The sequence below is a fragment of the Aotus nancymaae genome, unplaced genomic scaffold, assembly GCF_030222135.1.
Source record: "Aotus nancymaae isolate 86718 unplaced genomic scaffold, 86718_ANA_hifiasm-v0.15.2.pri h1tg000018l, whole genome shotgun sequence".
NCBI lineage: Eukaryota > Metazoa > Chordata > Mammalia > Primates > Aotidae > Aotus > Aotus nancymaae.
The window spans coordinates 20599968-20612504 of NW_026988430.1; the positions used below are offsets into that span (position 1 = coordinate 20599968).

The 12537-nt window shown below is 42.0% G+C and overlaps 1 protein-coding gene across 1 annotated transcript in view; it reads left to right on the top strand.

The window, feature by feature from the left end:
* PRR11 (proline rich 11) overlaps positions 1 to 12537 on the top strand; it is a 31860-nt gene that overhangs the window by 1150 nt on the left and 18173 nt on the right. The window contains exon 2 of the mRNA XM_064378412.1: positions 10687 to 10819. Coding sequence (XP_064234482.1) covers positions 10692 to 10819 — 128 coding nt within the window. The 5' untranslated portion in view covers positions 10687 to 10691. The remainder of the gene's footprint in view (positions 1 to 10686; positions 10820 to 12537) is intronic.

Here is a 12537-nt window from a genome sequence, read left to right on the forward strand (position 1 = left end):
TCACCATGTTGACCAGGATGGTCTTGATCTCCTGACCTCCTGATCCACCCTCCTCGGCCTCCCAAAGTGCTGGGATTACAGGCATAAGCTACTGCGCCTGGCCATCATTGCCTTTTGTGTAAGTCAGTTTCATATGGTTTAACCTAATATATTGGTGAAAAGGGTCCAGTGTTTGTCTACTATCTTTCCTCTCAACTTCTGACTTTGAACATAGAACATAAGCAGTTAGATGTCTTTATATATCCTATTGTCACTCCTATAATCAGATCCTCATCCCCTAGACAGTTGCAATAGGCTTGTAAGTGGTCTCTTTGTCTTCAGTCATGGTCCCATAAATCAAATTTCCACAATGCTACCTAAGTGTTCTTTCTAAAGGACATGTATAAGCATGACAATTATCTGCCTAAAATTCATTATTGTTTCTGATGTCTTGGTCCTTATCCACCCTCCAGCTTCATTGATCCCAAACAAAACTTTATGTTGCAGGATATGCTTTAGTCACAGTGAGTCCTTTCTGTGATTCCCCTGACATACGTTTCTGTGAAATGTTTCCATGTTATTCCCTCTGATGAGATGAGTCCTCCCCAGGTCCACCTTAACCTAGCCCCTTCATCAAAGCTCAGCTTAAGGAAAACCTTTTCCAAAAACCTCAACCCTATGAAAGAGTTATGTACCCTTGCTTTATTTCTCCATTAGCATACACATTTCCCATCATAACCCATACCATATTGTATACCCGTTTACTTTCTGCTTACCCATCTCTCCCCACTATAAACTCTTGGAGGGCAGGGATGTGTCTTGTTCATCTTCATAGCAAGTTATCACTATATGTTGAATTAAACTTAACTTCTGTATTTTAAAAAATCAGATATAGTAATCTCAAGCAGTAAAAAAAAAAAAGAATCAAAGAATAATAATGACAAAACTTACTGCATGCCAGGAACTGTAAATACTTTACATGATTTACTCATGTACTCCTCAAAACTCTGAAGTAACTTCCTGTTAATATTATTAAATTGTGCCAGATGCTGTGGCTCACGCATGAAATCCCAGCACTTTGGGAGGCGGAGGCAGATGGATCACGAGGTCAGGAGTTGGAGACCATCCTGGCCAACATGGTGAAACCCTGTCTCTAAAAATAAATAAATAAACAAACAAACAAACATACATACATACATACATATTATTAATTCTCAGGGGAGGAAACTTATGCAGAAAGGTTAAAAATCTGTTGAAGGCCATAAATAATAATTTATGACAGTATAGTAGAGGCATGATTTGAGCCTATGCAGTATAACTCCCTGGTCCTCATCCTTAACCCCTACAGTATACCTCCTTTTGTTGTTTGTTTGTTTGCTTGGTTTAATTTTGGGGGGGTTTCTGAGGCAGAACTTCATCCTAATTTTTATATTTTTAGTAGAGATGGGGTTTCACTGTGTTGGCCAGGCTGGTCTCGAACTCCTGACCTCAAGTGATCTGCCCACCTTGGCCTCTCAAAGGGTTGGGATTACAGGTGTGAGCCACCATACCTGGCCTATAATATTGTCTTTATTATTGCTTGATTTGTTATCAAGAGCTCCAGATATACAGTTTTCTGGTTCCTTAGCCTAAAAATCTTTTCTTAATGAAAAGAGGATATAAGTAAAAATGAGAGCAATTTCTGCAAATCATAGAATTACTTAGGATATATTTATGTTGTTTTTTCTTTCTTTTTTTTTTTTTGGAAATAGTTTCTTGCTCTGTCTTCCAGGCTGGCGCGTAGTAGCGCAGTCATGGGTCACTGTAGCCTCAAACACCTATGCTTATGCCAGCCTCCTGCCTCAGCCTTTGGAGTGGCTAGGACTTTAGGCGGGCCACCACTATGGGCTTTTATTTTTTTATTTTATTTTTTATTTTTTGGTAGAGTTGGGATTCTTACTATGTTGCCCAGAGTGGTCTCAAATTCCTGGGCTAAAGGGATACTCCCACCTCCACCTCAGCTTCCCAAAGTGCTTGGGATTACAGGCGTGAACCACCATCCCTGGCCTGTATGTTTTTATTTCTAATGACTTTTCAGATTATTTGAGAAAGCAGTGTAAGAAAAAAATTAGTTTTAAAAATACATAGACCAGGCACGGTGACTTACGCCTGTAATCCTAGCACTTTGGGAGGCCAAGGTGGGCAGATCACCTGAGGTCAGGAGTTCAAGACCAGCCAGACCAACATGGCAAAACCCTGTCTCTACTAAAAATACAAAAATTAGCTGGGTGTGGTGGCGCGTGCCTGTAGTCCCAGCTACTTGGGAGGCTGAGGCAGGAGAATCGCTTGAACCTGGTAGGCGGAGGTTGCAGTGAGCCAAGATTGTGCTACTGCACTCCAGCCTGGTGCCTGGTGACGGAGTGAGACTCTGTCTCAAAAAAAAAAAAAAAAAAAAAAAAAGACATAAGTGCTGGGTGCAGTGCTTCACACCTGTAATTTCACCACTCTGGGAGGCTAAGGCCAGTAGATTGCTTGAGCTCAGGAGTTTGTGACCAGCTTGGGCAATATGGTGAAACCCTGTCTCTAAAAATAGAAAAACCAGCCAGGCATGGGGGTGCACCCTTGTAGTTCCAGCTACTCAGGAGGCTGAGGCAGGATTGCTTGAGTCCAGGAGGTCAAGACTTCAGTGAACCAAGATCGTACCACTGCACTCTAGCTTGGGCAACAGAACAAGACCCCGTCTCAAAAAAAAAAGGAAAAATGTTTTAAGGAATCACAAAAGAATGAGTTTCTATTCAATGTTAACAATTAAAATCTCACCTAATCCAGCAAAAAGAATTTGTAGGTCTCATCACCCTTTTGGAAAGGGGATAAGTATATGTTTTTTTTTTTTTTTTTTTTTTTGTGAGACGGAGTTTTGCTCTTGTTACCCAAGCTGGAGTGCAATGGCGCAATCTCAGCTCACCGCAACCTCCGCCTCCTGGGTTCAGGCAATTCTCCTGCCTCAGCCTCCTGAGTAGCTGGGATTACAGGCACATGCCACCATGCCCAGCTAAATTTTTTTTTGTATTTTTAATAGAGACGGGGTTTCACCATGTTGAGCAGGATGGTCTCGATCTCTTGACCTCGTGATCCACCCACCTCAGCCTCCCAGAGTGCTGGGATTACAGGCGTGAGCCACTGTGCCCGGCAAGTATATGTATTTTAAGCTAGAGGAAGACTCCTACATACTCTTTCAATTTGGGCAATTATCCTCTGGAAAGTACCTAATGCTTTTAATAAAGTAATGATACTTAAAAAAAAAAAAAACCTTGCTTTTTTGAGTTCTTGTTCTGACTGAGGTAGAAATTTGCTATTCTCCACTTTTGCAAGAGCTGTGATTATTTTTGGATGGAACAACTATCTAGGAATTATCTCAGACTGCATCTTTCTACCCTGACAGATTTAGCATAGTTCCTTAATCCTCTGCATGTGCCAATTACTGTATTTAATTAGCAGGAGATTAGATAGAAGCACTAATGACCCAGGTCAGATACAGACAGAGACACGCGCGCGCGCACACACACACACACACACACACACGCACACAGAGAGAAAGAGAGAGAAGAAAACATAATTTAGTTCCTAGACATCTTTTTTATTGAAAAATAATTCCCAAAATGACAGACATTGGCTTGTGTAGGACTCTGGAATTTGAATGCATAGACATTGGAACAGCTACCAGGAAAGGACTAGCAAGAGATGGCCCTGTTTCAGAATGGTGCTACTCAACTTTTCCAGCTAATGGTACATACCAAAGTTTAAACGTCAAATACACTACTAGCCTTATTATTATTATTATTATTATTATTATTATTATTATTATTTTTGAGAAAGTCTTGATCTGTTGTCCAGACTGGAGTGCAGTGGCATGATCTTGGTTCACTGCAACCTCTGCCTCCCAGGTTCAAGCAATTCCCTGCCTCGGCCTCCTGAGTAGCTGAGATTACGGGTGCATGCCACCATGCCCAGCTAATTTTTTTTTTTTTTTTTTTTTTTGAGACAGAGTTTCGCTCTTTGTTACCCAAGCTGGAGTGCAATGGCGCGATCTCAGCTCACCACAACCTCCGCCTCCTGGGTTCAGGCAATTCTCCTGCCTCAGCCTCCCAAGTAGCTGGGACTACAGGCGTGCGCCACCATGCCCAGCTAATTTTTGTATTTTTAGTAGAGACGGGGTTTCACCATGTTGACCAGGATGGTCTTGATCTCTTAACCTCATGATCCACCCGTCTCGGCCTCCCAAAGTGCTGGGATTATAGGCGTGAGCCACCGCGCCCGGCCTTGTATTTTTAGTAGAGATGGGGTTTAACCATCTTGGCCAGACTGGTCTTGGACTCCTGACCTCATGATCCACCTGCCTCAGCCTCCCAAAGTGCTGAGATTATAGGCATGAACCACCACCCAACCTACAGGCCTTATTATAATTGAAAAGAAACAACACTGGACATAGTGGCTCGCACCTGTAATCCCAGCACTTTGGGAGGCTGAGTGGTCAGATCACGAGGTCAAGAGATCAAGACCATACTGGCCAACATGGTGAAACCCCATCTCTACTAAAAATACAAAAATTAGCTGGGCATGATGGCGTGTGCCTATAGTCCCAGCTACTCAGGAGGCTGAGGTAGGAGAATTGCTTGAAGCTGGGAGGCAGAGGTTGCAGTGAGCCGAGATCGAGCCACTGTGCTCCAGCCAACAAAAAAAATGGCAATCCAGTTTAAACCACCCTTCTGTAATCCTGACTCCCAGTTGTCAGAGGCAACAGTATTAAGTCTTGTAATTATTTCTTCTGGTATTTGCCTTCATATTTCTAAGCAACATTCATACTATTATTTCATGATTTTTTTTCAAGTTTAGACACTATATAAATTTAGACAAATACTGACATTTTCTCTCCTTCTTCCCAGTATACGTACATCATCATTTTTGTTTAAATAAATAGTCTATGCTTATACTTTTTTTTTTTGAGATGGAATGTCACTCTGTTGAACATGGTGAAACCCCATCTCTACTAAAAATACAAAAATTAGCCAGGCGTTCACCTGTAAACCCAGCTACTCAGGAGACTGAGGCAGGAGAATTGCTTGAACCTGGGAGGAGGAGGTTGCAGTGAGCCGAGATTGTGCCACTGCATTCCAGTCTCAGCGACAGAGTGACACTCCGTCTCAAAAAAAAAAAAAGAATTCTAGGATGGGGCCAGGCATGGTGTCTCATTCCTGTAATCCCAGCACTTCGGGAGGCTGAGGTAAGAGGACTGCTTGAGCACAGGAGTTCAAGATCAGCCTGGGCAACAGAAAAAGAATGGGGGAGGACCGTGAAGGGGCAGATGGAAGACAAAAGGAGGTTGCTAGGGGAGTTTCAGATACTAGGGCTCCCAACCAGTGGACTCACCCTTACATAGAAGTTTCCAGTGGCATTTGTCTATAGAAGGTCTTGACCATACAGGAGTTCAAGACTAGCCTGGCCAACATGGTGAAAACCCATCTCTACTATAAATAAATAAATAAAATTCACTGGGCATGGTGGCACACACCTGAAATCCCAGCTACTCTAGAGGCTAAGGCCGAGGACTCATTTGAACCTGGGAGGCGGAGGCTGCAGTGAGCCAAGATCATGCCACTGCCCTCCAGCCTGCATGACAGACCAAGAGCCTCTCTCAGAAAATAAAAAGATCCTTACCATAGGTAACTGTTTTTTTTTGTTTTTTTTTTTTTTAAGGCAGCCACAAGATTACTCCTTCCTAGAAGGCTCTACCTTTTTTTTTTTTTTCTTTTTTTTAAAGACGGGGTTTCACCATGTTGGTCAGGCTGGTCTTGAACTCCCGACCTCAGGTGATCTGCCTACCTTGGCCTCCAAAGTGCTTGGATTACAGGCGTGAGCCACTATGCCTGGCCTTTTTCTTTTTCTCTTTTTTTTTGGAGGCTCTCCTAAATATCTTCCTCAGAGTATTTTTGTCTTGTGGTTTTGTTTTGTTGTTTATGTGCTTGTTTGTTTTGGAGACAGGGCCTCCCTCTGTTGCCCAGGCTGGAGTGCAGTGGTACAATAAAATTCGCTACAGCCTCAAGTTTCTAGGCCCATGTGATCCTCCCACCTCAGCCTCTTAAATAGCTGGGACTACAGGCTTGTGTTGTTTTAAGTTAAACAAACAAAAAATCAGTCCTTTAGACATCCCGTATGTTTAATAATCCCTGCTTCACCTTCCTTCATTATTTCAGCAGGAAGAAAAAGTGATATAATAAAGGTGAAGTCAACCAACTATGCTTGGTGTGTTTTCCAAGCCCCTGAGGAAAATTAAGAGCTTTTCTTAATTATCAAATTGGAACCTGATAGTCTAATAAGATGCTATCAAGAATCTCTACTTCTGGCTGGGTGTGGTGGCTCATGCCTGTAATCCAAGCACTTTGGAGGCCAAGGCGGGCGAATCACCTGAGGTCAGGAGTTCAAGACCAGCCTGACCAACATACCAACATGGTGAAACCCTGTCTTTGAAAAAAAAAAAAAATCCTACTTCTAGGAGAAGGGCTGTGGATAGATAGATGCATTGCCACCATTTGCCATTAGGGGTGTCCTCTGCAAGTCTTGGAACCAAACCAGTGCTCAGTTTTTACAACCTGCAACAGGGTAGTGGGGGTTCATCAGCCAGTGGAATCTGAGCACTGAGCAAGTATAGTGCTGCATACCAAGTGCTGAAAGGTTACTGAGTGAACAAAAGTGGAATGAATGTGTATTTTAAAGGCCAATTGTTCCCATTCAAATCTGAGTTTGAAGGGAAAGAGGCCCAGACCTTGAGATAATTTTCAGTTCTGCTACTTGAATAACAACATCTTTGTTCCTCAAGTAGCAACAACTAAAACCAGCAAAGCCCTTCTGGAACTTCAGCTCAAACTAGCTGTGACTTAATTTTCTTCAGAAAAGGATCCAGACTGAAATGTGAATATACTAGATAATGTTTTTGTTCTGTTTTTCCATTTTGTGCTGCAGCTACAGAGACCATTTTATTGAAGGTTTCCAAAGTGTTCACTTTGTCACAATCAACATAATGGTAACACATATTTAATGGTAATATATTTAATGTTAAATTGATCATTATGATATATAGATATATAGATATATGTTAGTGTATAGTTTATCAGTATGTATAGCATCTTAGAACAGATTTTTTTAATATATATACACACACATACATATATGTGTATATATATATATATATATTTTTTTTTTTTTTTGAGACGGAGTCTCACTCTGTCGCCAGGCTAGAGTGAGACTCCTGTAATCCCAGCACTTTGGGAGGCCAAGGTGAGCGGATCACAAGGTCAGGAGTTTGAGACCAGCCTGACCAACATGGTGAAACCCCTTCTCTACTAAAAATACAAAAAGTTAGCTGGGTGTGGTGGCTCGTGCCTGTAATCCTAGCTACTCAGGAGGCTGAGGCAGGAGAATTGCCTGAACCCAGGAGGCGGAGGTTGCAGTGAGCTGAGATCGAGCCACTGCACTCCAGCAGCCTGGGCAACAGAACAAGGGTCCGTCTCAAAAAAAAAAATTCACGTTATTTTGACAGATCCTAATTTACTGTTACTGCATCAAGTGGCATTGCCACTTAATTTTTTTTTTTTTTTTTTTTTTTTGAGACGGAGTTTTGCTCTTGTTACCCAGGCTGGAGTGCAATGGCGCGATCTTGGCTCACCGCAACCTCCGCCTCCTGAGTTCAGGCAATTCTCCTGCCTCAACCTCCTGAGTAGTGGTATTACAGGCACACGCCACCATGCCCAGCTAATTTTTTGTATTTTTAGTAGAGACGGGGTTTCACCATGTTGACCAGGATGGTCTCGATCTCTTGACTTCGTGATCCACCCGCCTCGGCCTCCCAAAGTGCTGGGATTACAGGCGTGAGCCACCGCGCCCAGCAAATTTTTTATTTTTTAACTTTTATATTTTTATTTTGATTATTTTTAAATTGGCCAATAATAATTATACATATTTTTGGGGTACATAGTGATGTTTTGATACATATAATGTATAGTGAATAGATCAGGGTAATTAGCATATCTATCATCTCAAACATGTATCCTTTATTTGTGTTAGGAAAATTCAATACCTTCCTTCTAGCTATTGGAAACTAGATAATATATTATTGTTAACTATAGTCATCCAGCAGTGCTGTGGAACACTATAAGTTATTCCTCTTATCTAGCTGTAATTTTGTTACTGGAAAGGGGTCCCAATCCAGACCCCAAGAGAGGATTCTTGGACCTCATGCAAGAAAGAATTCAGGACAAGTCCACAGAGTAAAGTGAAAGCATGTTTATTAAGAAATTAAAGGAATAAAAGAATCGCTATTCCACAGGTAGAGCAGTGGCATGGGCTGCTCAACTGAGTATACTTTAGTTGTATATTTATATTTATTTAGTTATATGCTAAACAAGGGGTGGATTATTCATGGGTTTTCTGGGGAAAGGGCAAGGATTTCCCAGAACTGAGAGTCTCTTCCCTTTTTAGACTATACAGGGTAACTTCCAGACATAGCCATGGCATTTGTAAACTGTCTTGGAGCTGATGGGAGTGTCTTTTTGCATTCGAATGCCTTATAACTAGTGTGTAATGAGTAGTAAGGATGACCCGAAGCTACTTTCATTGCTCTCTTGGTTTTGGCCAAGTTCTTTACTGCATCCTGTTTTATCAGCAGGGTCTTTGTGACCTGTATCTTGTGCTGACCTCCTATCTCATCCTGTGACTAAGAATGCCTAACCTCCTGGCAATGCAGCCCAGCAGGTCTTAGCCTCATTTTACACAGTCCCTATTCAAGATGGAGTCACCTGGTTCAAACGCCACTATTTTGTATCCTTTAACAAATCTCTCCCTATCCCTCCTTCCTCCCCACATTTCCCAGCCTCTAGTATCCTTTGTTCTACTAGGTAATGCTTTTATTTTACATTATTTTATTTATTTATTTATTTATTTTTGATTTGGAATCTTGCTTTGTCACCCGGGCTGGAATGCCATGGCATGATCTCAGCTCACTGCAACCTCTACTTCCCAGGTTCAAGTGATTCTCTTGCCTCAGCCTCCTCAGTAGCTGGGACCACAGGCACATGCCACCATGCCCAGCTAATTTTTGTATTTTTTTTTTTTTTTAAATGGAGTTTCGCTCTTGTTACCCAGGCTGGAGTGCAATGGCGCAATCTCGGCTCACCGCAACCTCCGCCTCCTGGGTTCAAGCAATTCTCCCGCCTCAGCCTGCCAAGTAGCTGGGACTACAGGCAGGCGCCACCATGCCCAGCTAATTTCTGTATTTTTAGTAGAGACGGGGTTTCACCATGTTGACCAGGATGGTCTCAATTCCTTGACCTCGTGATCCACCCACCTTGGCCTCCCAAAGTTCTGGGATTATAGGTGTGAGCCACCACGCCCAGCTTTAATTTTTGTATTTTTAATAGAGACAGAGTTTTGTCATGTTATCCAGGCTGGTCTCAAACTCCAGGCATCAAGTAATCTGCCCACCTCAGCCTCCCAAAGTGTTGGGATTACAGGCGTGGGCCATCTCACCCAGCCAGTGATGTTTTAAAATACTTTATTTTATTTTTACTTTTATTTATTTATTTTTAAAATATTATTTCCTTTAGAAAAAAGATGGGGTTTCACCATGTTGGTCAGGCTGGTCTTGAACTCCCGACCTCAGGTGAACCGCCTGTCTTGGCCTCCGAAGTGCTTCGATTACAGGCTTGAGCCACCACGCCCAGCCTAAAATGCTTTAAAATAACTGTTTTAAGGCCCACGCCTGTAATTCCAGCACTTTGGGATTATGCCACAGGCTGTGGTGGCGTGTGCCTGTGATCCCAGCTACTCAGGAGGCTGAAGCAGGAGAATTGCTTGAATCCGGGAGGTGGAGGTTGCAGTGAGCCGAGATTGCACCACTGCACTCCAGCCTGGGAAACAGAGCTACACTGTGTCTCAAAAAATAAAATAAAATAACTTTTAAAACACCCATGTCTTAGATTTGGGGTAATTGTTATTTCATTTTACAGTATATTGCCTATTTAATCTAGTCTCACACCACAGCATATCAGAAAGAACATGGAAGACTTACAGGTCTAAACTTTATGGCATTGCATTGACAGATTGTCTAATCTTTCTTACCCTCAGTTTATTCTTCTGTAAAAATAGGAATAAAAATCCTCCTTGTCAGGGATAATACATTGCAGGATAGTGAGGGTTAACTGAAAAAGTGTATGTGAAGATGCCTAAAAGTAAAGGGGTGTTGAATAAATGGTTAATGTTTCCTCATCTTACTACCAATTCCACCTGTCACAGTGGGTGCTTAGTAGATGCTGCTGATAAAGAAACATATTCTTTTAATAACTGACTATATCCCAACTACAGCCATTTTCACTACTATAAAGAAAGGGAAATTCATTTGACTTAATGAAGAAAAGCAAAACAAGCAAACCAAACTTAGAGAATAATATAATGCCAAGACTCAGATCTCCCAAGAGATAGTTTAAATCTGGGTTTACATTTTCCTCTACTTTAGGGCTCTTCTGGGATGTTGGTAGTGACCTATTTCTTAACCAAGATGGTGTCTACAAGGGTGTGTTCATGGTATGATAATTCATTGAACTATATACTTAAGATCTGTGTATTTTCTATATGTATATATTATTCTTCAATTAAAAATGTAAAAAAATTTATCTGCAGAAACCATGCCCAAGTTCAAACAACGAAGAAGAAAGCTAAAAGCCAAAGCCAAAGGATTATTTAAAAAAAAAGAAGCCTCCCATGTTCAGCCCAAGCTAATTATACCTCCTCCTCCACCACCCTCACCAGAAAGGTAAGGCATAATGTGGAACAGAAAAAAATACTAGAAAGATCTGATCAGTTTAAGATAAAGTTTCCAGATTTAGCAAATAAAACTAGAAGGCAGGGCCAGGTGCAGTTACTCATGCCTGTAATCTTAGCACTTTGGGAGGCTGAGGCAAGTGGATTACCTGAGGTCAGGAGTTCGAGACCAGCCTGGCCAATGTAGCGAAATCCTGTCTCTACTAAAAATACAAAAATTAGCCAGGCGTGATGGTGGTTATCTGTAATCCCAGCTACTTGAGAGGCTTAGGCAGGAGAAATGCTTGAATCCAGGAGGCAGATGTTGCAGCGAGCCAAGTTAGTGCCACTGCACTCTAGCCTGGGCAACAGAGCGAGACTCCATCTCAAAAAAAAACAAAACCGGCCGGGTGCGGTGGCTCATGCCTGTAATCCAAGCACTTTGGAGGCCAAGGCGGGTGGGTCACTTGAGGTCAGGAGTTCAAGACCAGCCTGACCAACATGGTGAAACCCCGTCTTTAAAAAAAAAAAAAAGGCCCAGTTAAATTTGAATTTCAGATAAACAGTGAATAATTTTTTCATATAATTATATCCTATGTGATATTTGGAATATATTTATACTAAAATTATTCATGCTTTATCTGAAATTAATTTTTTTATTTTAATTTTGATTTATTTATTTTTGAGATTGAGTCTTACTCTGTCACCTAAGCTGGAGTGCAGTAGCACAATCAAGGCTCACTGCAGCCTCGACTTCCTGGGCTCAAGTGATCCTCCCACCTCAGCCTCCCAAGTAGCTGGGACCACAGGTGCGTACCACCACATCTGACATATTTTTTATTTTTTGTAGAGATGGAGTCCCACTAGTTTGCCCAGGCTGATTTCAAAATCCTGGGCTCAAGCAATCTTCCCGACTCAGCCCCCGAAAAGTGCTTGGATTACAAGTGTGAGCCACTGTGCCCAGCCTGAAATTAAATTTTAACTGGACATCCTGAATTTTACTTGGCAAACATAGTTTAAGAGTTCTATGGGAGCCCAGGGAAAACTTCCCCTTCCATTTCTGAAGGTTCATGGAAAAATCAACTGACAAAAGGCAGATTAATCAAAGAAAAGACATACAAATGTATTGATGTGCACACAGGGGAAAAAACCACAGAGTGATTACCCCAACCCCTCAGTGGGGTTCAGTACCTTATATATCCTTGCGGTTGCAGAGAGAATGGGAGCTTAGATTGTGTCAAAACAGCTTATGGGAGGTGGAGAAGAGGAGGCCTGGCTAACAAAGGTGGTCTTGTTTGCAGATAACCTCACAAGTAGCAGCCCTCAGAGACAATAGATGGTAAATGTTTCTTTCAGATCTTTAAAGGTGCCAGGCTGTCTGTGAATCTCTTCTAGATCTGAATGGACAAGGGAAAGCCTCAGAGAAAGTCTGGCTGCATCAACGCAGATTTTCTTTACAGATGCAAATCTCTCCCACCAGAGACAACTTCACGGCTATTCCTATATTTCTAGTCCTTCTGCATACCATCTGAACTGTGTCAAGGACATCTATTGTGGGGTGAAATATTTTGGTTTCTGGCCTGGCACAGTGGCTCATGCCTGCTGTAATCCCAGCACTTGGGGAGGCCAAGGTGAGAGAATCAATTGAGCCCAGGAGTTCAAGACCAGCCGGAGCAACACAGTGAAAACCTCATCTCCAAATAATAAAAGTAAAGTTATAGCACTGAAATG